This window comes from Perca fluviatilis, chromosome 2 (assembly GCF_010015445.1).
Source record: "Perca fluviatilis chromosome 2, GENO_Pfluv_1.0, whole genome shotgun sequence".
Classification (NCBI taxonomy): Eukaryota; Metazoa; Chordata; class Actinopteri; order Perciformes; family Percidae; genus Perca; species Perca fluviatilis.
The window spans coordinates 21706109-21732999 of record NC_053113.1 but is presented as its reverse complement, the minus strand read 5'-3'; the positions used below and the strand labels follow the sequence as shown (position 1 = coordinate 21732999).

At 40.0% G+C, this 26891-nt stretch overlaps 3 protein-coding genes across 5 annotated transcripts in view; 2 read left to right on the top strand and 1 right to left on the bottom strand.

Annotated features, from left to right (window-relative positions):
• Positions 1-856: 856 nt before the first annotated feature.
• Positions 857-12011, top strand: gucy2f (guanylate cyclase 2F, retinal). Of its 2 annotated transcripts, XM_039787962.1 has the most exons (20): positions 857-1183; positions 1262-1450; positions 1549-2361; positions 3458-3759; positions 3887-4241; positions 4929-5013; positions 5592-5688; positions 5842-5967; positions 6235-6315; positions 6454-6630; positions 6755-6911; positions 7112-7261; positions 7419-7567; positions 7707-7870; positions 7957-8149; positions 8306-8480; positions 9113-9211; positions 9307-9401; positions 9501-9586; positions 10333-12011. In XM_039787962.1, exons 3-20 carry the CDS (start codon positions 1620-1622, stop codon positions 10412-10414), a joined length of 3315 nt encoding a protein of 1104 aa, XP_039643896.1. In that variant the 5' UTR covers positions 857-1183; positions 1262-1450; positions 1549-1619; the 3' UTR covers positions 10415-12011. The 2 variants fall into 2 exon arrangements, with proteins under 2 accessions (XP_039643896.1, XP_039643888.1); XM_039787954.1 differs by having other exon boundaries at positions 857-1450.
• A 679-nt stretch (positions 12012-12690) lies between these two features.
• serpinh1b (serpin peptidase inhibitor, clade H (heat shock protein 47), member 1b) lies at positions 12691-16750 on the bottom strand. Of its 2 annotated transcripts, XM_039792960.1 has the most exons (8): positions 16593-16750; positions 15864-15895; positions 14928-15077; positions 14599-14791; positions 14206-14476; positions 13992-14090; positions 13672-13904; positions 12691-13563 (listed from the first exon to the last, which is right to left on the bottom strand). In XM_039792960.1, exons 3-8 carry the CDS (start codon positions 15044-15046, stop codon positions 13261-13263), a joined length of 1218 nt encoding a protein of 405 aa, XP_039648894.1. In that variant the 5' UTR covers positions 15047-15077; positions 15864-15895; positions 16593-16750; the 3' UTR covers positions 12691-13260. The 2 variants fall into 2 exon arrangements, with proteins under 2 accessions (XP_039648894.1, XP_039648901.1); XM_039792967.1 differs by having other exon boundaries at positions 15864-16748.
• A 5886-nt stretch (positions 16751-22636) lies between these two features.
• The window catches only part of gdpd5b (glycerophosphodiester phosphodiesterase domain containing 5b), a 46288-nt gene continuing 42033 nt past the window's right edge, over positions 22637-26891 (top strand). The window contains exon 1 of the mRNA XM_039788843.1: positions 22637-23086. The gene's annotated coding sequence lies outside the window, so the exon portion shown is untranslated. The remainder of the gene's footprint in view (positions 23087-26891) is intronic.

Below are 26891 nucleotides of genomic sequence, written 5' to 3'. Positions count from 1 at the left end.
AGGATGTATCTCTCTCTCACTCACACACACACACACACACATACACACATTGATAAGGGAGGGAGGCACCTAAACTCAGTTTATCTTCAGGCATATTGTTTCTGGGACACCGCATAATGATGATATGCTAAGGATCCGATGAATTACATTAAAGTATTTTTCCCCTAAATGATTGCTTTTCTATAATAAACAACATTTACTCATTACCACAGCATAGTATATGGTTCTGTTAATTCATCCATCCAGCCCATATTTTGACTTTAACACTGCCAACCTGGGTTGATGTCGTGGCGACCAGCTTTGACTCATTTGCCAGGCAAGGCTGCTTCACCTGGTGAAGTCTAAAAAGATTGACGCAGGCAAAACAAGCAGCAGGACTCAGGGAACCCACAGGGAGAGCCCTTCGTTATCTTTAATTACCACCACTCCACCAGGGTTCAAATTAATTTACTGTGGAACCTGCTGTACTGCTGGCATATTAGGCCAATTAAAGCACGGTTGAGATGTCTTCGTGCAATATGGCTGAGGTGTCTCCATGGCAAGACCCCACTCTGCACATCAGGAAATTAATTAAAAAATGAATTTCTATATGCATGTGGAGGTCTTGGCAATGGGAGCAATTTTGTAATTTTATGATAATAATTAAATATATATATATATATATATATATATATATATATATATATATATATATATATATATATATATATATATATATATCATAATAATGATTGATTTGTGACTTCCAGGGGAGAGGCCTTGTTGTCTCACCAGCCTGCATGATAACAAGGCTTTTAGAGTAGACTAAGGCCTGTTTTCAATCCTCTTATTTTGTGCCGCACTGAAAAAGGATTAGAGGGTAACACTTACGTTTTGGCCCCAGGTCACTTTGGAGGGATTTGATTGAATGTGCCTGTAGCGGACACTGGCATCCTATATTAATACATTAAACACTCTTCCAATTTTAAATATCACATTTTTGGCGAAGGGTGCTCATTGTTGCAGCAGATTTTATTTTGAATTTTAAATATGTGATCTATTTTGTTTTTTTGAAGATACATAAGGAAGAAAGGAACCCCAGGGGCAGAGGGGATGTTTTTTGTCCTTCTTCAGATATGCTTCCTGTGAACAGAAGTGTTTGTGGAAAACGCACAGGAGCCTTCAGAGGCGCTCACTGCGGGACGTAAGTAGCTCTCCAGGGTGCTGAAGTTGTCTCCAAACGCGACAGACGCAGCGTTCATTCTCTGCCTGTCACTTTCAGCCCATAATCCGAACACAATGACTTGGCTGTGTCTTCACCGGCGCGACACCGTGGATCCTCGGGTGTCTAAGTAAGGTTTTGGGATGGTTAGGTGACGGTTTATGTGGATACAGAAAAGGAGATCTGAGAGGACACCTGTAAGATTGTCTCGTCGGACCCTAAAGCTGTCCTAATGGCTCCAAATAAATGGTAAGTCATTTGTTTACATTCAGCCATCTATGACTTACAATAGCCATTTATTTTAAAATGAGAAATTATCAATACTTTTATATTTGCACGTTTTACAGGTGTCACTGGTCTAATTGATAATGCATTAGTGAACACAAATATTCACTATCTTTGACACCCTGGAAGGACAATGCAACATATTCATCCAAATTTCAGAGGGGCGCTATGGGAGTCTAACCATCCATGTATGCCAATAATTAAAAGCAGACCAACTTTAACGACACTGCCCCTTTATAACTTTCTGTTATGGGTCCTCCTCGGAGTGTTGACGTTCCCTTGTTGTGTCCACTGTTTAATATTCAAAGTGGGGGTTCTGGGGCCTTGGAATTGCAACCCTGTACCCTACAGGGCCCTACCTGCTGCGGCCGCCAGGCTCGCTGTAAACAGGATAAACGGAGACCTAAATCTGGATCTGGGACTGAAAATGGACTTTATCATCCTCCAGGAGCCTTGCGAAACATCCAGAGCCCTCACTGCGTTTATTTACTATGAGCAGATGGCGGATGCGTTCGTGGGCCCATCCAACCCGGGATATTGTACTGCAGCTTCTCTGCTGGCCAAGAATTGGGACAAAGCCATCTTCTCTTACAGCTGTGTTAACTATGAGCTGGACCAGCTCATAGAATACCCGACTTTTGCCAGGACAGTGGCAGTTCCCACAGAGGTGTTGTTCACCGTGTTTAAACACTTTAGGTGGGCCAGTATTGTAGTGGTCTCATCCAATGAGGACATTTGGAGGGATACTGCTGTGAGAGTTGCTACTGCTCTCAGAGAGAAGGGGCTTCCTGTTGGCCTGGTTACATCTATTGGTATAAATGAGACGGAGGTGGAGAGCACCCTGAGGAAGATACAGGCTGCAGGAAACATCCATGGTGAGTCTGTGCTGCTGACATACACAAGCTAGCTACATTATAGTGATTACATGTACGATAATTATATGTCCTGCATTAAAGTAATACCAGAGGAGATAATCACAAAGTACAATAATATCATAATTAATCTATTATAAGTAGTGGATTTAAAGATCTTATAACGCCTGAAATATAAAAACATAGGGAGCAGACAAGGCTGTATGCATCACAGGTGAACAACTTGCAGAACTGCAAAATATCAAACCATCAGCTGTCCTGATTTGCTCTAACAGGATTTTCTCTTATCACTGCACCATCTGACCAGGAAACCATTTTGACATTGCATATTTCACCTTGTGGTTAAGCTGAACTAAGGCAGCAATGTAACTTGTTTGTTTTAAACATAATCAATTCTATTTTTTATTAGAGCATAGAGGGGAAAGGGAGAACGATTAAATTACAGGGCACATCAATTTCTCATTTTTGACTACTTCATAATCAATTTAGTTTCAGACAGCTATAGCTGGCATACTCTTGAACTGAATAAGATGATATGAAATGTGACCACATGACAGACGGTAATGCTTTGTCACTTCAGAAGCATCTGTCAATTTGGAGTAAAGTTAAAGCATTATTTTTTAAGTTTTAATAATTGTTTTGTACATAGTTTTTAATCATTTGTGTTTATTTTCTTTTATTCTATTTACTTTCATTTATTACATTTTATTGTTTTGCTGTTTGTAATTTTTAGTTTTGCAAACTTTTATTCATTGTTTTTTTTATATTTTATTTTTGTCTTTGTTGTTTCAATTCTGCTATGTGAAGCACTGTGGGCTGTGTGTTTGTATAAAAGGAGCTATATAAATAAAGTTGAGTTGAGTTGTCCAAGGGTCAAAGTACTGCAACTAAGTACAATTACTCCTGTCACTCAATTAAGTAGGTCTGTTGTTAAATTAGTCACTTCACTTGAAGAGGACATTACCGTACTCTTCCCAATGCTGCATTTGTCCAATTGTCACATACTGACACATTACATCATTATAACACTAAGTTCAGTCATGTTATCACTCTAAATATTTGAGCAAAACCTCACTGTGTTTTTCCTTGTCTGCATCAGTCATCATCATGTGCATGCACTCAATCCTGGTTGGAGGGGAGAAGCAGGCCACTTTTCTTCTCAAAGCACAGAAAATGGGCCTGACTTCGGGGAACTATGTGTTCGTGCCCTATGACACCCTCCACTACAGCGTGCCCTACACCAATGTCTCCTACTTCCCGCTGCAAAACAACAGCAGGCTGAGGGAGGCCTATGATGCTGTGCTCACTATCACTATGGCCTCTGAGCCTTTGTCGTTCAACGAGGCGTTCGCTGCCGCCCAGAGGAGTGAGGAAATGACGCTAGACGTGCAGCCAGAACAGGTAGAAACCAAGTCTGTTTTATAACTCACATGTTCATATGTACATTGAAAATGTTATTGGCTGCTGTAATTGTCCATACTGACCGCGAAGTGATCACACATCATGTCTTTTCTTGTGCCCCTTGTAGGTTAACCCACTATTTGGGACCATCTATGACAGCATCTACCTGCTGGCTAAGTCTATCCACAATGCCAGGAGAGGAGGCATGCCGCTGTCAGGCTCAAACCTAGCGTACTTCACAAAGAATACAACCTTCACTGGCTTCAACCACAAGGTCAAGGTGGACACTAGTGGGAATGTTAAGACCAATTACATCATCCTGGACTCTGACAACAGGGGGAGCCAGCTGTACCAGACCCATTTAGTGGATCTAATGTCCGGAGTGCTTAGTTTTGCTGGGAGGTCCATTAATTTTCCAGGAGGATCTCCTCCACCGTCTGATTCCAGCTGCTGGTTTGACAAGAATGCCATCTGCACCGGAGGTAAGAGGCTTAGCTTTGGCAGTGGTGGAATGTCACTAAGTACATGTACTCAAGTACTGCACTTAAGTACAAATTTGAGGTACTTGTACTTTACTTGACTCTTTTCTTTTCTTGCCACTTTCTACTTTTACTCCACTACATATAGAGAGAAATATTGTACTTTTTACTCCACTACATTAATCTGACATCTTTAGTTACTAGTTACTTTCCAAATTAAGATTTCTCTGCACACAAAACACATGGAGTTTATAAAATACAATATTTTATTATAAATTAAATGGCATACAAGTACAGCTGAAATGATTAGCCGATTAAACACTTGACAGAACTGTGTTAATGTGATAATTTTTCTCAATTGAGAACTTTTACTTTTAATACTTTAAGTGCATTTCCCTGATGATACTTACATACTTTTACTTAAGTAACATTTTCAATGCAGGACTTTTAACTTGTAAGAGAGTATTTTTCCAGTGTGGTATTAGTACTTGTACTTAAGTAAAGGATCTGAATACTTCTTCCATCACTGAGTTTTGGCATGTGTGAATATTCATATTCATGTATTGTGTGTGAATATATCGGTGCACATGGATATGTATGGATGTGTTGACTCAAGTCCTCACAGTTTTATGGCATGTTCTCCATACATTTTCCCATTCCCATGACATGGTTACCTGTTGTCATCCTCAGGTGTGGAGGTCACCTACATCATAGTGGTGTTTGCTGTCATCTTCATTCTGGCTATAGGAGGGCTCGTTATAAGTCTTTGTATCAGGTACAGCCTGTAATTACAAACAGATTATATTCTCTATCAAACAAATTAACCCCTGTGTTTCTGTCCTGTACTCTCCCTCTCTGTCTTTCCCACCAATTTTAAGTAGAGGGATTTTTGTATCAGAGAAGGTGCATTCACACACGGTGTGATGTGCTCAATGATGGATGTTCCGTGTAAATGCTTGAGAATGAGAAAGGAAGATTGAGGAAAAAGTCCCTCAAAGCATGAGTCAGCACACTCTCTGGAGTAAAGAGAATCATATTTAAACAAAAGAAAGCAATAAGTCAAAGTAACCTTTACTTTAAGGCACTCTAAGCCAGCACGTTAAACAATACTATTGAAAACATATGAATGCATTTTCCAAAAGTAGATACTTGATTACTGATATAAAAAATCCTGACCCTTATTTCATATTTTCCCATCTACATTATGTTAACAGGAGACTAGAAGTTGTTCTCATAAAAGGACAAGCTTTTCTTGGTTATCATCTCACTTTGCTCCAAAGATGATCTTTGAAATAGTTTTAGGAAACCCACTGCCAACTGATTTTCTTATCTTTTTCTAAATCTCATTGGCAGGAGGAGACTCCAACAAATCCAGCTGGTCAAAGGTCCCAATCGAATCCTCCTGACTTTAGAGGATCTCACTTTTATCAATCCTCAGCTTAGCAAAAAGGTAAGCAGCATTACTGTCTTTCAGTCATCAACATGAAAAAACACATTGAATTTTAGTTCAGAATATGAGAAATTGTGAAAATGAACTAAATTAAATGTTTTCGAATTAAACTCATTTCAATAAAATCTTCCCCTGGTGTTTGATGTCCCACAGAAAATTACTTTAGAAGATTTCAGTGAATCCAAGAGCGCACTAGAGGAGAAATCTGCAAACGGCTCGCACTCTGTGAACAGCATGCAGGCTGCAACTCATGAGACCACCAATGTAGCTGTGTACGAGGTAGGGAACACTGTAAGAGTCATTGCACCTGCTGCTTCAGCCTGTATGTGCTCACAGTATTTCAAAAAGCAGTAAGTATGTAAGTGAGGAAAGGAGGGAAGGGTGTCCTTGTCTGTGCCCTCAACTCTGATGGTACATATTCAACATAAACAATACATTTTCGTGTCATATCTTCCACAAAGTGGCAACCTATTTTTTCACAATATTGGTTTGAATGTGTAATTTCTATAAACTGTATGTACTGTAACAACATGGCCTCTCTTCCAGGGTGACTGGGTGTGGTTAAAGAAATTTGAGGAGGGACAGTTCAAAGAAGTGAAGCAGAGCACCACCAAGATTTTCACAAAGGTAGAGCAACATGACTTGACCTGTAAAAAGACACTGTTAAAAGCTAAAAACTGTAGTTTCAGTAATAACAACTACTGTAGATTAAAATGGTATCATTGTGGTATAATATGGTATCAATGTGTCTATCTCCTTTCTCAGATGAAAGACCTGAGAAACGAGAACGTGAACCCGTTTCTTGGCTTCTTTTTGGACTGCTCCATGTTTGCGGTGGTGATGGAGCACTGCTCACGGGGCAGTCTACAAGACCTGCTGAGGAACGAGGACGTCAAATTAGACTGGATGTTCAAGTCCTCACTTGTGCTCGACCTCATCAAGGTAAACGCTGATGTACTAAATATGCACAATATTACCTGAATTAACCAGTGGGTGTTACCAACATCCCTGTTGGCCTGTATTTCCTGTATGATTAACTACACTGTTGAACATATTGTGCTTCCAGGGTATGAAATACCTTCACCACAGAGAATTCCCCCACGGCAGACTAAAATCTTGTAACTGTGTGGTAGACGGGCGTTTTGTCCTCAAGATAACTGACTATGGCTTCAATGAGCTGCTGGAGTCTCAGAAAGCGCCTACAGAAGAACCTCCACCTGAAGGTACCTTCTGCTCTGGTGTTAAGATGAGGTTATAGGGTTTTAACTTGTGCACAGTATTGTGCGCACGCACACACACACACACACACACACACACACACACACACACACACACACACAAACACACACAAAGTCATACATGCATTACAGTTGTTAATGAGTTGTATCATGTTGCCAACCAATCTTTTCTCTTTTTCACTCAGATTTATTTTGGACAGCTCCAGAGTTCTTAAGGGACCTTGCGAACTCACGTAAAGGCACCTACAAGGGAGACGTGTACAGCTTTGCCATCATTCTTCAAGAGGTAGTGGTCAGAGGGCCACCCTACTGCATGCTGGGTCTACCGCCCAAGGGTGCGTATGTGTCGATCAGGGAAGAGGAGTTGTAGATAAAGAGAAGCACATACATTTCATAGGGATTTATTTTTAAAGTTTGAGACAACTGAGATGTCGATTTCAGGAACCAATATTCACTACATTTTGATTTAAAACTCCTCTGTCTCCTTACCAGATATCATCCGTAAGGTGAAGAAGCCTCCTCCGATGTGCCGCCCCAATGTGGCCCCGGACCAGGCTCCTCTGGAGTGTATCCAGCTGATGAAACAGTGCTGGTGCGAAATGCCTGAACGCAGACCAACATTTGAAGAAATCTTTGACAGGGTACATTTTTGGAGACACCAATGTGCCCTTATTGTTTCCAACCTTACAGTTGTTAACCCACTCAAATAAACCACTTTAAAGAACATTATACATATCGTTTTAACGTGAATCTGTGTTTTTCTCTTTTTTTTATGAATAGTTTAAGATAATCAACAAGGGTAAGAAGACTAACATCATTGACTCCATGCTGAGGATGCTGGAGCAGTACAGCTCCAACCTGGAGGACCTCATCAGAGAGAGAACAGAGGAGCTGGAGTTGGAAAAACAGAGAACAGAAAAACTATTGTCAGAGATGCTACCACCGTGAGTTATACACACACACACACACACACACACAAAACATTTAGTTAAAAAAGAATGCCTGACCATCTGGTTCTGTAACGTTTAAGTTCTGTAGCTGAGGCCCTGAAGACCGGTGCCACAGTGCAGCCAGAGTACTTTGACCAGGTGACAATCTACTTCAGTGACATTGTAGGTTTCACTACCATCTCCTCGCTCAGTGATCCCATCGAGGTGGTCGACCTTCTCAATGACCTCTACTCTCTGTTTGACGCCGTGCTCAGTAACCACGATGTGTACAAGGTCAGAGAACATGCTCAATGTAGAGAAGTGTCATCAATAATGCAAGATGCCACTGAATTATAACATGTTATTTAACAGCATGTGGCTTATACACACAGTACACAGAGACACACACTGATGTGCCCATTTCCAAACAAATATGTTGACATTATTTAGGTGGAGACCATTGGTGATGCTTACATGGTGGCATCGGGTCTGCCAAAGAGAAACGGCAACAAGCACGCGGCTGAGATCGCCAACATGTCTCTGAACATTCTCAGCTCAGTAGGAACCTTCCATATGCGGCACATGCCAGACGTGCCCGTCAGGATACGCATAGGAATCCACTCAGGTGAGACAGTACAAAGTCTCCTTTACACTTTTTACATTATTAACTTTCTGCTCCAGTTGAGCAGGTGCTCAGCTCTTTGCAGATATATATTCCCGCCACAGTGAATATGAGGGTGACTGTGGAGCTTATCTCGACTGCAAGTTCTGTCTGCCTTATTTACATCTATTGTCTAATAATGGTCCAGCACGGATGAGACACTCTCATATATCAGCTCTACTGACAAACACAACAAACACAGTGTTTTTAGGCTGCACCAGCTGTCTTCAACAGGTGATCAAACCTATCTTTCCTGTATCAGTGATTTTCTTTTAACATTTGTATGAAAAGTTGTATTTTTACTGCCAGAGACAGCGCCGATGCATGCTGGCAAAGATTGTGGTTACTAAGCTTTGTGACAGCGTTTAGTAAATTGTACAACAGGAATCAATATAAGCAGATGACAAAACAACACAGTTATATGCGTAACATTGGTATTAAATTGGGCTTTAAAATGTTCTTTGTCTCACTCCATGTTGTTGGATCCACCTCTAACTGGACAAATTGTTCACCACTGCAGACAACGGGTCAATTACTGTCTCTGATGCTGTCCCATACATCGGATCTATTCATCATTCTTTTTGTTGTATTTTCAGGGCCCTGTGTTGCTGGGGTGGTAGGTCTGACTATGCCTCGGTACTGCCTTTTTGGAGACACAGTCAACACTGCCTCTCGTATGGAATCCACTGGGCTGCGTGAGTTTCCTGTGCACATACCCGCCATATTTTGTCATGTTGTTTTGATGTTTTGTTTGGGTCTAATGCATTCTACTCTGCTCTTTGTCCCTCAGCTTATAGAATCCACGTAAATATGAGCACTGTGAAGATCCTCCATTCTCTTAATGAGGGTTATAAAATAGATGTCAGAGGCAAGACAGAGCTGAAGGTAACATAACAATCATTTTATCTCATTATTTGGTAATGAGACAAATATTTTAGAGGAGTCTCAGGTTCTATGAATCCATGCCTTTGTTTTTTTTTTCAGGGTAAAGGTATTGAAGAGACATACTGGCTTGTAGGGAAAACAAACTTTACAAAGCCTTTGCCAAAACCGCCAGAGATCAAACCAGGGTAAGAGCTTGTACCTTTCGTATGGCTGAATCCTAAAAACTAAATGTGTACAAATTCTTTATAATGTTATGTGAGTTGGACCAGAAATAATCACCTGTTCTCATAGTGCATTTTGCATATATGTTTTAAGGAATACATTACATACACACTACACTATACTACATTTACAAATTACATTTCGTTGGTGTTATCACAACACATTCTGTAACTGTCTCCTGCTGTGATACACTTGCAACTTACTCGCGCAAATCTGTCTGAATGTTACTTTAGGGAATGCAATCACGGGCTAAACCCTGAGGATATAGCTGCATACAGGAGAATGAAAGCTGAGAAAAAGGCTTGACCTTCTTTGTCCAAATACAGGAGGTAGAGACCTGCATGCCAGCTGGTGTTGTGTTGTGGATTTGTTACTGTGGCTGTCAGTTCGATGTCTATGGATGTGACCAAATGCAACCTCTGAGTCTGACCTCTCTCATTGATTCCTGAAATGTGATCTACTAGTCTCATTAATCTCTTGATCTTATCACCTTCTACATCTTAAGCAGATTGGGGAAAGCCCTCTTTTATTGTGGCTGGGCACATTTTCATAATTAATTTGTTTATTTTACTATGTTTTAGGCAGCAATTGTTGTGCTTTTTGTCTGCTTTGTGGCATGCTTTAATGGTGTCTCCATGTCTTTGAATCCCAGAGCTCTACTTAAAAAACAAATGTCTCTGTAAAATACTCCACCCTCTTTTTCCACTAGGGACAACTGGCAGGAGATGGTGACAGAAGAGATCAAGACGCTTTTTCGCAAGGCCAACAGGCAGGTGGACAAGAAGATCTGAATGAGAGGAAGAGAAGGAAAGATGTGAAAGGAACAATACCAGAGAAGAAAAGAGGAGGACACATCCAGAGGAAGACAGAGAGCACCACCCAGCTTCTCACTTTGGCTTAATGCAGACTTGTTTAAGAGGATTGCCCATCGACTGGCTAATCTGCCTGCAGCCAGCGCAGCAGTACACCACGGTGCTAATGTAATGAGAGTTGTCGCATTACCTGCCTACATACCTGCTGCCAGCAGCGCAGGGAAGGTGAACAGCGCCTCAATAAAGGAGGCACTCACCGGCCACTACGTGGTCACCTATTTCAAGGCAACCAGAGGTTCACCCATCGGAAGATTCAAAGCCCCAAATGCCTATTTCAAAATTATTATTATTTATTTTTTTCTGGTGATGATGTCTGTTTTTAGTTTGCCATGAAAGCTCATGATAGAGTTGAGAGTAAGGATGTTACTTAGCTATGGCTGAATATTATATGTCATTAGCCCTCTGAAGTCAGAGTGTGTATAATTATCAAAAGAGAGAAAGAGACATTTGCCACTTTAATTTCTACTGTAGAATGACTAGGAAGAGTCTGTCAGGTCCACCCGTTTGCCACAAAACATTTTTTTGAGATGTCACCTTTTCTTCTTACTAATGAAAGGGTGGCAGCACTTGGAAAGTCAATACAATGCAACAAAAAATATATTTCCTTTCCTGTTATAGTCAATAAAGTTTTAAAGTCCTTTAGTGAAACGTATTGCTGTTTCCGAAGTGCTCAGTGATGCATTAATTCCACTATTCATCATGAAAACTATTTGTGAGGCAATCTTTTCTACATTTCAGCATTTTAAAATCGTGTTTCTTTTCCATCATCACAAATTTACAACCTGTCTTTAGCGTGGCAATATGAGAACACAATCTCTGCATTGATCCTCACACAGAAATTGCATTTATTTCACAAACCAATTAACTTTGTGATGTCAAAGTACACAAATCCATAAAAGTTTATTTCTGAGATCAGGAGAGCAAACTGTGTGTACAATGTTAAACTCATCTGGTAATGTTAAAGTTGGTTTCCCCAACAGATGACATTGCACTATACTAACCAACAAGTCCTCCATGCATGATGCATCTGAGAGCTGTGCAGCCGCTGAAGAGCCCCATCCAGTGTTCAAATATATTATATATTATATTTTCTGAGGAGCGTTGAATGAATTTTATTTATCAACAGAGTAAAAAATAATAAGCAACATGTTCACTGCAATTACTTTAAAATAAAGCATGTAGGCATTAGGAAATACCTGAGGGCACACACTAAATATAATATCAAACTAAATAGATAATAATATTGAAATATGTTATGTGATAGAAATGTATTTGTGAAAGTATTGTTTTGACCTAAACCCAAAATATGACATCTCCAATCCCCTGCATCTTATCATCTGAATGGTGACTATAGGAGCATCTTAATTCATGTGTGCAAAACAACAGCAGAGTCAGTTTGAAACATGTATATTTTGTTCTGTATATATGTTCTATATTATTGCTGCAATGCAAAGTATAAGGTGTATGTAAATATGGCATAATTAAGTAATTAAATAATGAATTTGTAACACCTTCATTGTTTGGCGTTCCTTACAGTGTAAGCAGTCCTTTTCCTCTTTACAACCAGAGGGTGGCACTACAGCTCTTACAGAGAAATCCTTAACGCATTTATTTCTCACAAATGCGATTGCCTCATTTTGTAAGAGAGAAGTATTCAAGATAAGCTTTTTTGACATTTATGTGATGAGATTGTGACAATAAGTGAAAACAAAAGTCTTTAGATAATGCTTAGGCTGTATGAAGTTCACCTCTAAAACTACAGATTTAGATTGTTTTGACAATCTGCTGCATTGCAACTACACCTTTGTATTTGCTTTGCTGGAATTGCAGAAGATTCCCAATCACCATGAGAACTCTGCACTCCAGTTTTTGCACTTCAAGTCTGCTTGTCCTCTGTTTGGGATGTCCCAACAAAGATGCTACTGACATTATTGTTTATGCCAGTGGAGGTAAGTGAAATGAACCACAACGTTCTCTGGATAGTTGTCTATGGCAGATTAGCAATAACTTCTACATTCCAGACCTGTGATGATTGTTTGACCTCCAGCCGACTGGAAAGATTGTTTTCCTATCCTTTCGAGATGTTAACTCTAGCGAGCTCACATTCCTCTATGCAACGCTCCAAAAGACTGTATCAACTGTGCTTGGATGGTATTCAGACATGATTTGCAAAAAATATAACACACACGCAAAGATCCTCTTTGTTATTTTTATTGAAAAATCAACACATCATTACATAATCACACAATTCCAACAGCTTCTTTGTGGAAACTACCTGCAGCAACAAAATGGCACAGTATGGTTGGCAAATGAATTAGGCACCACACTTCCTCCACCTTTCCTCTGCATATTCAGCTCAAGCAGGGGAACAATTCAGTGCAGACTGGAGGCAAAATTTAAAAACACAGAGAGCATGGAGGAAAGAAGTGAGACAGAGCTGTAAAACAAACGTGCAAAGATCTTTTTTACTTTAAACATTAAAGATGATGCAAGAAAATGCACACAGATCTTCGAAAAACAATGTGTAAAGCAAACGTACTTAATATAAGCATGTTGTCTGCCGTTTGTTTATCTCAAAGAAGAAAATGATTAATTGCAAAATGGCTAAAGGGTGAGACCCAACACGTTTATAGAATGTTCCCTGGGAATGTATAGTGTAATTATATGGTAATAGTAAGCTTAGGTACTCAGTCCACAGTTTTCCTATTGGAATGTGCTCTTGAGGTAACAGTCAGAGCCATCCACCACAATTCACAACATTAACATTATAGCTCATCACGCATCTTGTCTCCTTTGGGTCTAACAACTCTGCCGATGTACAGGATGGAGTTGGTCTTGTTGTCCTTCACTAAGAAAATGAAGGGGTGATCTGCGTAGAAAAGTGTGGGGTTCCTCAGCTTGTCGGTGCCATAGATGCTGGTGTCGCACGGGTTTCCAGCCGTGTCCAGCTCCAAGGCTGACGCGTGGAAGACATTGGACAGGTAGAGGTCCTTCTTTCCAGAGATGTTGGACAAGTCAGCCTTGGCTTTGTCAACGGCCTCGGTCAGGCCGAGCTCAGCCAGATGTTTCTAGAAAAGACAGAGAATTGCTCAATTCAAAGAGTTGTTGATTGATTTTTAGAGGTCTATAAGTTAACTTTATTGTTATAATTGGCCCATCAATTTGCCACCATTTACCTGCAGGTTGTGGCTGGCTTCCAATTCGATTTTGGGGAGGGCAATGGCCACTGCCTTTTTCTCCAGCTTGCTGATCCAGGTGTCCACCTGCTTCCTGGTCAGAAGTTTCTCCAGGCGTTCCAGGGGCTCCAGGTGGTAGGGCATGATAAGGATCATAGAGGCCTGCTTCTGGCCCAGAGGCATGTCCAGCACAAATAATTTGTTTTCTTTGTCCTCGTAGAAGTCATACAGACCTGCGAAGAGCAGACATTGGATACCTTGCTTGTAGCTTTGAAAACATGTGACAAAAAGTCAGAAGTAGAGGCAATGGAGAAACTCACCTGTACGATGCATCATGGAAATTCCAATGGTGAATGAACGGCTTACCAGGAAAGTACGCATGTCCACCATTTCAGCACTGAATTTCTCATCCCAGTGAGCTGTGGGACAAAACACATTGGACTCGGTTACACGTGTGCCCAATCCTTTGACATCTCTGTGTTATTACAATGAGAAATGAAAAAAATAAAAAAAAAGACACTATTTTATACTCACGCTTGAAAAACATAGCGTTGACAATCATGGCTCCATCTGGGTTCTGCACATCCTTGGTGACCTCAGGCAGCTTGCCATCTGTGGACTTGGATGCCCACTCGTTGATGGAGTTGACTGCACTCCTCTTGTCTCTGAAGTTTATTTTTGAATGGTCGTAATTGTAGTGCTTCTTGCTGTTTTTCACAAAATCATCAGCAAAGGAGACTGAGCTGGGGCCGTAGAGACGGTTGTTGATCTTCCAAGTAGTGTTGCGTGTCTTGGCGTTGCTCAGCTGGGAAAGAGCAACGTATAAACGGTGACAAATGCGCAATGAGTACTGAGGGTCAAGTTTGACTTTGGGTCCACGTCTAATTATAAGATACCATATACAGTATTTTATATGGTTGTACTTACCTCGGAGAGCAGCTCCGACAGGCCTGCATGCAGATGCTCATCCCTCAGTTTTTCAGCACTGAGGACGGTTTTGACCTGCGAGGCAGTGGAGGCCTTGCCACCAAGAGCCACCATGCCCAGAGAGGAAGCCACCACCACAGGAGAGATGAGGATGTTTTCAGTGTCTTTCTCTTTCGCCATGTTGTGGTAGAGGCTGAATCACAATCACAAGAAAAATTATTTGCTTGTGTTTCGAGCAAGAAAAATGTAATGTAAATGTAGTGCTTATGCAAAACCAAGTGCACCATTATACACTTCAAAATGATTGCAGTAATATATAGATGTCAGACCTGAAGGCCAGATTTGCGCTGTTATCAGCCAGCGTGGTGGCATGGCTGCTCAGCTTTTTGTCCTCTGCTGAGGCCACGAGGGCCAGCAGACAAAGAGCTACAACGTTAGTCATCCGCATCCTGTCTGTCTCGAAAAGCAGCTGTCACAGCCTGTGCAAAAGGAAAAAAAAGACAAAGATAGGGTTAACATCTCTTAATCTGGGTTGGTTTCCTTAAATTTTATTAAAGTGTATTGAGTTTGAGAAGGAAGACACACGTCTCCTCAGAGTGAGATTATGGAGAAAACAAATTAAGATTCACAAGTGTTTTGATTTGATACAGTTATATATCTCAGAAACAAAATGCCAGGACACAGACTATATGATTCAGATGTGGAGCTTTTAGTGGCAGGGCAGGGTTGGCTCAGCCCACACAGAAGCTTGGGAACGCCTCCAGATTCTCGCCACGTCAGCAGCAACTGAGGCTTAACTGTACAGCTAGAGCTGCAGTCCACCCAGAGTGAAGCTCTGTGCTGATTTGACACTGAAATAGGATGCCTCTCTGTTCTCTATATGTATTGTGATCAATGCAAACTGTTGCACATCTGCACTTTGACGACTTTAGTGACTCCTTTTTACCCAGAAGAAGTCAGGATCAGAAATCAGTGCCTTTCACTGTATAGACCTGCAGTGCAGTCTTACTTTTACATGCTCTCTTTAGCAGCGCTCTGAGCCATCTTTTGTCTCGGAGAAAGGGCGTGTGCCTGCAGGCTATGTCTAATTCATCCCATCACTTGTTCAAACAAAGATCCAAATGCAAACGGCTGTAATTAACCCACAGCAGCGGCAACTTTTTAATCCACCTCCACATTCTGAGTGTAGATATATGTTGTCTACATCTCTGGTATTTGCATTTTTTGTGATACATCAGAAATGACTTTGCATCATGGTCGGATACCTTGAGATGTTTTCATGTCTGCCATTTTCATTCTGAAAGACAAGAGGTGTATGTAGTAATCTATATAGAGCAGACAGTAAAACAGGATACAGGCTCTGGTGGAGACATTCTGTGTTTTTTATTCATTTAATATCCTAGTTTCCAGCCTTTTATACTAAAACATTTAAGTTAAAGTTATGTTATTATACAAGTTAGTCATCACTTCCCCTCAATCAGACACATACATGTTTTCCATTGTCTCTATTTGACCCAGATAATCATTTTCATCCAGTCAGCTGTGCCACAAACCAGCAGCACCTACAGTATTTCTCGAGGACAGATTTGAACCTCTCTTCATCAAATAGTGATGGATTTTAGTTAAAAAAAAAAAAGACAGATTGGGTGCATACACAGTACTTTCCTTCATTTTATTGCACCTAATTCATTTAGATAGACTGCAACAAAGTGCATGCAAGACACAAACAGCTTTAGTAACATCATGCTGGGATAAGTTGTGAAACATTTAAGCTATGCCAAAGATTAATTTACTTCTTTACAAAAGATAAACTATAATATTCTGTGTGCAGGTCAAACAGCCAGAGAGGGAGATGAGATTTAGAGAGTATGGGTTAAAATGGGTTAAAATGGGGAAAATTATGCACTGTATCTTTAAACCATAAATAACAAAGCACCACATTCTCACTATGCATTCCTCCCTGAAAGCAAAGATGGTTATCTTCTAGTCCTTACCTTGCGCAGGATTTGCTGGGTTTCTCCTCTCGGTTGTGTCCTCCTGTGGAAAGTGTAACTGTGACAAACTCTCCTGCTCTTTATATCGTTCTAGAGAGAACTTTCTAGAAGGGGGAATGGGATATTCAGATGAGGGTGTATATGGTTCCTCAGGAAGCTGGGAGCTGGGACGTCCCCCTTGAAGCCACAGGCTGGAATGAAAGGAGTTGGATAAAGTTACTTCCTCAACACTGGTCAGGGCTCAGCTTTGAAACTTTTCCTCCTGTGGCTGCAGACTGAAACCCAGAGAAAATCTGATTCTGGGTCAGACTTAGCTGCTTGTGAACAGAAATAGTCCTCAGCCTCTAGGTTCTACCGCTGCTTGCTGACTCAATCTCTAACACTAGTTTCATCACATGTAAAAGATTGTGTTTTAATATTAACTGAATTATTCTTATGCATTAAAATATGTGGCATGTAAACACTGTTTTTGCAGTTGTTGTAAATTTGAGTGTGTGAGCCTCTATGGGGCACCACTCTTCTGCAATCTCAGCAGGCAAGACAGTGAACGGGCACATTCTTTGCAAATGCTCACAGAAGAAAAGCAGTCATTTGATGTATTTTAACTTTGTTACAAAGACGTCTAATTCCATATGGAAATTTCCAGAACTTTAAAAGCTTCGCTCAGCAGCATTCATTCTTAACAGAAGATCTCCAGCCCTTCCCCCACCATCACAGTGCCACGTCTATCCACCACAGCTGCTGATTGTAGGGTGCTGGGAGGATTTGGGTGTTGAGGAGGAGCACTCGTCGTAAAATCTGCCGTGTCCTGACCAGAACAAACTAAACAGAATAAGTTAAATACTTGTGTAAAGGGTCGTACATACTTTCCACATTCTGTGTAAAGCTGTTCAGTCTAGTATGTCTGAGCATGTTCGTAGAAAGCATTCTCCAATCTCATAATGTAGCCCACTAAGTGGTGTGTGGCAGCACGGCCAGACAGATCACAGGCTTATCACTGCCTTATCATATCAAAGTTAAACATTTCCCCCTGTAAAATCCAATACAGAAGGACAGAGACATTTGATAGATAAATGATCATTCTGCATCACATACAGTAGCCTATAAGTATTGATCGTGCTGTCTGACACAAACTATTTTCCAACCAGAGGAATTCCATCCATCTTTATCCCCCAATTCTCCCAAACCCCACTCTTTTGCATCCCTCTGCAAATTGTCCTGACATTCCAACTGATGAGTGGCTTGTATTCTTTTAGTGACATGTTGGCACAGGCATCCAGACAGTTCTATGAGAGTTTGAGGAAGGAAAAAAAAATCCTTCTCAAATCCTCACTTATACAACCCTGTTGTCTAACTTCAAATATTACATTATTCACATTTTGGGGACAGTGAACCCACCTAACTATTTCTACTTAAAAGAATTGACACAATAGTAGGACTGCAGCCCCTTTCCTCCCCTTGGAGGATGTTTGTCATTCGGAAGAAGCCCTGGAGTTAACAGTTTACACTGAAATTCCTCAGCATGAGCAGAGTGAGGGTAACTTCTAGGTTTTTCTATACAAACAAAACGGCTTGTAAGGTGTTGGAGGGGTCATCCAAGATGGAGGGTGAGTGTTACCTCTTAATGTTGTTCCACTCACAGTACCTCTTTTATAATGCCTAAATATATACTGCATATGAGTCTGTGTGAGCATAAAGAAGCCTTCAGCACTTTTCCAAAGCATCACCACATGGAACATATGGAAAGGCAATGATTTAAAAGCTATAGGCACAACACTAAATTACACAATGTTTCACCGCCAACCAAGATAGTCAGAAGGTTCCTTTGAATGACAATACGTAAAGTGCAGACACGTTTCCGATTTCTTTTTCAACAGACAGAATCTGATGCAAGAGCAGTAATAACAGACCTCAGAGGGTCGAGCGACTCTCACATAACTGCAGCCCATTCAACATCTGGACAACATGACACTAACCTCAGCACCAGTCATGGTCAGTTGCATCATCACTTGTGTCTCTCTTAGTATTGCTAAAAGAGCAATCAGTAAGGTTTTTGCTTGCTGGTTATCAGTTCATTTTCAGTCCATACATTTTGATTTCAAATCATAAATGATGTCTATGTTGATAGAATACCAACATTTGCACAAACAGGGGAAGGTTAGGTAACCATGTAAGTCTTAGCTTTTTATCAAGTTATACAGTACATACTGTAAGCAATGGATGGCAAAAATATATATCATTTAAACAGTTGCTCATGCAGTTGCATTGTAGTTAAAGTTGGGGGTTGTGAACACACAAAGGAGTCCCCCTCCTGTTTTACCATCTGTTTTACTCCTTTACACAAAAAGACTAACAGGATTTTAGTAACCAGTTGCAACTGTTTAAGGGGTTTCTAAGCGCCTCTCTTTCTGCTTATCTCTTCCAGACGGATCAGTATTTGTTTTCCTCTCTAATAAACTTTCCAGATGGGGTATTATTATTTCCTGATTCCAATGCTATACTCTCCCAAGATGTATTGGAGATAGTTTGTATTAAGTAAGTATTATCTTAGACAAACTTAAGGCACAAACAAGTTTTTGTTAATTACTAAAAAGTTTTCAAAAGTTTTATAGATGATATGCATCTATCAGCATTGGTTGTAGTCATGTCATACTGGCACACTGAGGAAATGACCCACGTCACTGAAGGAAGCGGAGCACAGCTGCCAAGAGGACCATGACGCAAGACCTGAGAAATGTTTCAGCTTTGCTGAATGATGTAACTTTCTGAGGTTTAGTGTGTATGAGTGCAGCGAGCTGCTGGATCATATACAGTTTGTAGTGCACTGTCAATCTAAACCAGACTCACATTAGATGGCAGTAAAGACGCTTATTGGAATGCAATGTTTGATATGTTGAGATATTCTTAATGCTTTTTTGTTATGAACTGGAGAGTTAAGACCACTTGCTCTTTCAACAAAACACACCGACTCCAGTAGTCAAAATGAAAGTCATGGATTTGAAGACATGGACTTTGTAGTAACTGCATAACAAACCTGTTACTTTTTCAAGGAGTATTTCCTTTTCAATTTTAACAATATTGCACACTAATGTAAATTTTTAGGATATTTATTGCAAAACAGTATTATCTTCGTACAACTGTCGCTAAACAGTTAAGTTCATTAATAATAGATTAAGTGACTAACATTGATACCCATCTGTCTGATGTATTGTTATGTAAAATGTATTCAAAATATCAAATTAATTACTTTTTGGGGCAAATTAATATTCCATCAAAATTACCAAGCTGGCCATGTAGACCAAGTTTAAAATATTTATTGAATGAAAGTACAAATGATATAATTCAGAAAAACATCAACAGAACTTTTTTTCAGTTTTGCATAGTAACGGTCTATTTCAGTCTAAGTTCATGATGACAGGGCAGCTCCACTCAGGTGAATCTTTTTTAATGGATTAAATACTGACCGAACATGCCCCCTGCTGGGAAAAGTTTGAAAGCTTCCTCCAAAGCCATTAAAGTTTTCTTTAATTAAAGTCTTAATAGAGGTCAAACAAGTTTGTATTCTTTCTTTTACTCTTGAGATGTTATTAATGTAACTTTTCTTGGTGGACTTTTGTTTAATCTCCCATTATCTACATAACTATGTGCTTGAGAAAAAAAGCAATAAGAAGAATTGTTGCACAGAAACTAAAGACACACAAAAAACCCTTAGGATCTTAGGATATAAACTCTGAATGTCAACAGAATTAAAAGAACCAGTGGAAACAATTTGTAATGGTTTGCCGGACACTGTACTGTAGATATTTTATTTGATACTGCATTGTATTATAAACAAACAACCACTAGATGGGGTGCAAAGAAACCAAATAAAGTACACCCCCTTGGCCAGAGAAGGTATCTGTTGATAGTCAATAAGAGGAGTTCTAGTTCACTTTCTGTTCCGGGCCTACTGACACATGTCTCTGTTTTCATATTTCCAGTGTGGCAAAATTGAACAAAATTGTACTCAAAGTACACAAAAACAAGTTCAGCGAATGTGGGACGGCTTCTGACATCAGCATTTGTCTCTGGCTTTTACCTGTAGATATTTGAGTAGATGTCTTTAATTTGGCAGATATAGAGAATTATGTTAAGTCAATGCTGTTTCAGATCCCCCTCAGACTTGACGCAGTGAAGCCTTAGAATAAATCGTAACTTGCTGTGAAATTCCAACAGACCTTCAAAATCATAACTAATAACATAATGGATGGACGATACAGTCCACAAGTGTCTGCCTTGGTATTCTCATTATTCCATTTTTGTTCCCCCTCTCTCTGCACCAGTCACGTTCTGTGCCCTTTCAAACGGTAACAGTCACAAACTCTTCACCCTGCTGTAACACCACCTGCAGAGGAGACCCCTACCAGCCGTCCTACCCTTCCTGCCTGTGGATTCTGGTTGGCATTTTAAAATAGGTGAATATCATAACAAAGCGCAGCAGCTGGAGCTGCTGCCTACCTGTGGAGAGAGAAGCAGGGAAGCCCAACTCTGCCACATCAAACAGGGATATGCCACAGGAAATCATCTCTAAAGAGGATAATTTCCCTAGCTTCCCCATGTGTAGCGATAGATGCTCATGGAGAGAATTAAGTGGTAGTTGAAGTGCTGTTTGATCTGAATATAGTCTTATGCAACACATCTTAAGAAAGACACACATGCATGCACACAAACGTACATAAACTCTTAATTTCCATCACAGTGATGCTAATCTATCTAGCAACAGCACTGCACTGACTGTTTCCTTGGTGATAAATCTGATCTTTTACTCCTTTTAACCACACATCCTACTCCACTTGACATAGAAATGTTCAGACTAACCACTTAAATGCAACTGATCTGATAATGGTTGAATGCTTCAAACACTGTACCAAATGATAAGTCATTTCACACACCTGAGACCAGCTGACTACCTGCCATGTCTAGGACGATCAACACAGTCTGAATAAGTTCCACGTCCAGTATTTATTGTCTCTCATACAGTAAATACTTGGAATTTGTTGATGTAGCTTTGGTGCAGAGAAACACAACAGCAACTTACATAGTTATCCTACATGATCTGTTCAGACTAGAGTCATTGTAATTAAACAATGAATGAATAAATACAGGCCATGTGTCACAGTGTGTCTCAATTGGTTGATTATGAGGTACTCCTGTCCTGACAGTACATGTTGTCTGATAATGACTGCAGAAGGTGTTCTTGTGACAAAAATCAATAAATCAGTTTTGTTTAATCAGTCATCTGGTATGTGTCAATATGAGCGAAGGTGACAAAGTCTAAACCTGAAAAAAAACATTTGAGTGTGGAGGGGCTGTGACTTTTTGGTGGTTTGATTGTTTCATTTCCTGATGAATGAGACTTATTTGAAAATTAGACCTCACCCCTTACTAAAGTGGACAATGATCACATAATTTAAGGATATTAATACATGCGATACAAATGAGTAATCTGACTAAAAAGAAAAACCCTTAATTTTTTAGAGAAAATAAAAAGCTGAAAAACAGAACTGATAAAATCATTGGTTTGATAGAAGTAGAACTGCTCTGTTTGGTGTGTATATGAAATGACCAAACACTCCAACTCCAAGCAGACATAGCTGTTCATGACCTTTGTCATGTGTCAACAAGCAAAACTGCATATTCTCCATTGTCTCTCATTATCAGCCGTATTATAGGTATGCTGGTAAAATAAACAGATTGATAAAATGCCTTTTTTTGGCTTAAATTATATTTGCGCGTTGTTGCGTTCATGTCACATCGGAAGTTTTGCTTACGCACGATCAGTCGGCCAGAGAAACACGATGGAAGTTGGCTTCGATTTCTCTAACTATATGGTGTTAACTGACAAGAAATTAGGACAATGACATTGGAAACCTCATAACCATCATTTAATGTATCCTAAATGTTGGTAATTCCACTAAATTAAAACGGCGTCAACGGGTTTTACGAGACAGTAAATCGAACAACGGTTACTTTCGCTGTGACCTGAACGCGCAGTAAAGTCAGCTCGGTGACGCTTTCTCACTGTACACGGGGGCTGGAAATAAAAAAGACCGACACACACTCCTCCCACCATTCATTCAGTACGCTACATTGAGTTACCCTGTTGGTTTATGTATCGCTGCCTACACGGAGACGAGGAAGCACGCTTAATCTACAGATGGGACGAAAAAACACAGAGGACGGAGTAACTGAAAATAGCTAGACCGAAGCCACTGACACCGTCCGTACTCACCCTGCTCCTTTCTCCTTTGTTTTCGATGTAAAACTTCGTCTCTGTCAGCATTTACGTTACCGACCACCCACCTCTCACACGTTACCTTTGACAAGGGTTGTTCCCGTTTGACTCTCGGGGGAGGCATTTCACTGGAGAGAAAGGAAAAGAAAAGCCTCAACTTTACTGTGTGCCGCAAAGCTAACTCTGAAATCAAAGAAAAGTGGTAGCAGACTTCAGACAGGTGAGTGTGTAACGGTATTTTGTTTGCGGTGCACATTTACCTGTGGGTTAGCTAGTTTTATAGCAACACATGTAACGTGTGACTGTTTTATTCCTTCAGAACATTTTTTTTTGCAGTTACATAGCCTACCTCATTTATATATGTTAAAACATGTTAGTGAGAGTTTTTACCATGATAACCGTAGCTAACATTACTGTAACGTGCCTACAATTACAAGCTACAAGCTAACACGCCTCATACATTATTAGAGTTTAGAGGGTTTTTTTCTTCTCTTTCTCATTTGGCATTCTCACTTATTCCTATTTAGTAGCTAACGTTATGTGTTTTTACCATATACTGTATAGGGTTTTACTTTTTTTACACATCACATTAGCTACTTATCCCACTGCTGGCTGGTGGTCTCATGTGCACCCAAAGACATATGGGACACGCCTATTATGTTGTATCCTATGAAAGCTAGGGTTTACCTTTTGATGAAAGTATGGATTGATTCACCCCCCTAAATCAGTTTATGTCTACTACATAATAATTAATGCATGTGTAGCGGCAACGTGCAAGTAAAGCTACAGAGGCTTAATGTTGACTCCTTGATTCATATGCACAGTATACACCAGTCTTCCCACTTACTTGCATAATTCATGACGCCATTAATTTTTCTTTTGTCATTGGGTTGTTACTGGTATTTTGGCATTTCAAGAAATATGTCATCTTGTGCAGAGCATAGGCTTAACCTACTTTATTATGTTATGTTATGTAGCACTTCATCAGAGGTAGTTTAATCTAGTAATCTAGCAAACATGTAGGACTTTCAGCAATTTAAAACTGGCCATTGGGAAGGACCCATTTGGTACATCGATCCTTTGATAAGATATAGTTTATTGTCCCGGAAGGGAAATTTGTTTTGGACTCTGTCCGTTCCGCAGGTTTACAAAGCCAACACAAAATACAGATATAAGCATCTCTCAACAAAACACAAAACATGCTTTCATATACATGCACATTACAGGTACTTTGACTGTGTTACCACTTCCCTATCAGTCATTTCTTAACTCCAGTAATGCTTATTTGCTTTTGGTAAAGCTTCCAGTTAACAGATGACATGTATTTGAATCCTCTAAGCATGCCAATACTTACTTTTAAAGGGATAAGAACCTGTTTGGTTTTAATATACGGATGACTCAGAACGTGTCAAGACTTTAGATGTGTCTATGCAAGGCTGTTTCTTTTTTTTTTATTGCTCTTTTACAACATCTATAAATGGATTGAAGGGCTTTGGAGTGTAGTGTGCTGAATGCCATGTTTTTGAGCTTCTCTTTGGCTCGTACACTACTGTATGCTTCTCCATCGTAAGTAAGGCATAAACCTCACTCTGGACATTCAGATTGCTCCAGTTTTAGCTAAAAGACTTTGACAAAATGATACGTTGATAGACATGTTGGGGTTAGCTGCAAGAACTGTGACATAATGTATACATTTCTACAGTTCTTCAAAAGTGCTTAGCTTTGAGTGGGATAGGGTTAGGTAAGGTGTGGCAGCCATGCTGAAAAGTGCTTTAAAGATCACCCCAGAAATGTTATTTTAGATGAATAAGTGGAAAATAGAGGGAGATATAATAGGTCAGAACAGGGAGGAATGTGGTGCTGTGTGTTCACAGCAGTAATCCACTTACTGGTTACGGACTCTTTTAAACACAGTTTTGTAGATGCATTGTAGAGCTTTTAGACCATTAATTTGTTTTTTATCTAGTTTCATGCATGTTGCTGCTGATTAGACATGTAGAGTTGCACTGTGTAGACAGTAGTGCTTATACTATAACTGCCACTGTGTAATTATGTTTATGTACTGCATCCTTAAATAGGTGCTTCCAAGACGAGAAACATACTCATCCTACAACAGCAATATGCTGTAGGATATTCTCTAGCTTCATACCGAAAGAAACGCGTATGTAAGATCCATCAAAGCTGTGCAGAATTATCAAGAGGGGGTGCGAGTGAGTCTGACTTGTAAAAAATCACCTGTTAAAATTGAGTGCCCTGTAGCAGTGAGGTCAAGTACAGTCCTCTCGGTCTCTCTTTCTCTCACTCACACACACACACACACACACACACACACACACACACACACACACACACACACACACACACACACACACACACACACACACACACACACACACACACACACACACACACACACACACACACACACACACACTCATCTTCTTTGCCTATCCGGTAAGGATAATGGGCCTCATTCACCAAACGTTCTTAAGAACAAATGTGTTCTTAAACCCCACTTATGCAGTTTTCACGAAGATTCTGGCATTCACCAATGTTTTCTTATTTGGGATTTGTTCTTAGGTAAGAACAGAATCTACGCACACTCAAGAGCACTCCTACGCACAATTTAGAGCTGACATGTTTGCGCAAAACAAGTAGCTATACCGCTTTCGTCCGTTCTAATTTAAAATTTAACATTTCTCTCCATTTTGTAGCTAATTATTTTCATTATTTTACACATAATTATATGTTTGTTTGTTTTAATAAATACAAACTACTGCTCATTTGTAAAGCACTTTGAATTGCCATTGTGTATGAATTGTGCTAGGCCTATATAAATAAACTTGCCTTACTTTGCCTTCAATTCACATCAATTATGTCAACGGGGAACCCTGCCATCCAATAATAAGTGATGGATCTTGCTATTTATACGCCAAGAGTATCTTCTATGTTTTGAAGTAATTATTTTTTTGCCTCAGATTTCAGATCAAACCATTTCTATTCTACTTCATCGGTTCTGCGCCCTTCTCCAGATACAGCGTTCACTGCATGAGTAACTGCATTCTATACATCGGTTTTATTTGCTGCTTAGTATGCACTGCTGACACTACTAAATATGATGTCTCGTTTTTCGTTAACTTCTTGCAGCAGTACCTCCACTTCAGAATTACTAAAGTTTTTCTTTCTTTTGGAATTGAGGCCTACACCGTCTTTGCCACGTCTTTTGGACATTTCTCTTAAGTGCGCACCCGACACAGCCCTGCCATCTCATGCCCTGTTATGGGAATTAACGGGGTCGTTGCACTCTATGCTAAATAGGAGCAACAGGCACGAGCTTTCAATTTACGAATACATTGGGATTCATCATTCTAGGAACACACCTGCGAACAATTCTGCTGTTTGAGAACACGTCATGAATCAGACATAGACTTTTCTTAGGGACTTTCTTAAGAACATATTTAAGAGAGGAAACTTAGGAAGATATTGGTGAATGAGGCCCAATGAACCTTTACCAACAATTGGCACGCTCTGAAAGCGCTTGCTATTAATTTGTAGCACCCACATCAAATAATAATCTGATGTCCACGTGGTTCTACTTGCTGAAGCAAAAGCAAAACGTTTAATGCAAAAGTAGTGGGTAACTAAATTGGATTTAAATATTGTTAGAATATTGAAAATCATGGAAAATCAACAGCCTTGACTTAGTCAAAGACTATAATTTCCACAGTATGTCACACCGCTACTTTACTGCAACCTATTTTCCTTTTTGCAAAACATTTTTCCGCCATCTTTGAACAGGGTTAATATGGTCTTTTACACGGTACTACATCATTGCGAGTTTAAATAAGGGTTTGCTCACATTTACAGAGTACAGACCCAACTTGTTTGTGACACTTCCAGACTTTGAGTCCATGAAAAGCGCTATATAAATTCAATTTATTATTATTAAAGTAGAATAGTTGTAATATTTGTAATATTTTTACATTTTGCAAAGCATTATATCCACCCTGCTCCGAGAAGATTGG

Coding starts and splice junctions, on each gene's coding strand:
- gucy2f (XM_039787962.1), top strand. CDS start 1,620: ATGCAACATATTCATCCAAATTTCAGAGGGGCGCTATGGGAGTCTAAC. Junction 3,760..3,886: donor TAGACGTGCAGCCAGAACAG/GTAGAAACCAAG, acceptor TGCCCCTTGTAG/GTTAACCCACTATTTGGGAC. Junction 7,262..7,418: donor GCTGGGTCTACCGCCCAAGG/GTGCGTATGTGT, acceptor TCTCCTTACCAG/ATATCATCCGTAAGGTGAAG.
- serpinh1b (XM_039792960.1), bottom strand. CDS start 15,046: ATGCGGATGACTAACGTTGTAGCTCTTTGTCTGCTGGCCCTCGTGGCC. Junction 14,477..14,598: donor TGTCGGAGCTGCTCTCCGAG/GTAAGTACAACC, acceptor GCTCTTTCCCAG/CTGAGCAACGCCAAGACACG. Junction 13,564..13,671: donor AAGCCAGCCACAACCTGCAG/GTAAATGGTGGC, acceptor TGTCTTTTCTAG/AAACATCTGGCTGAGCTCGG.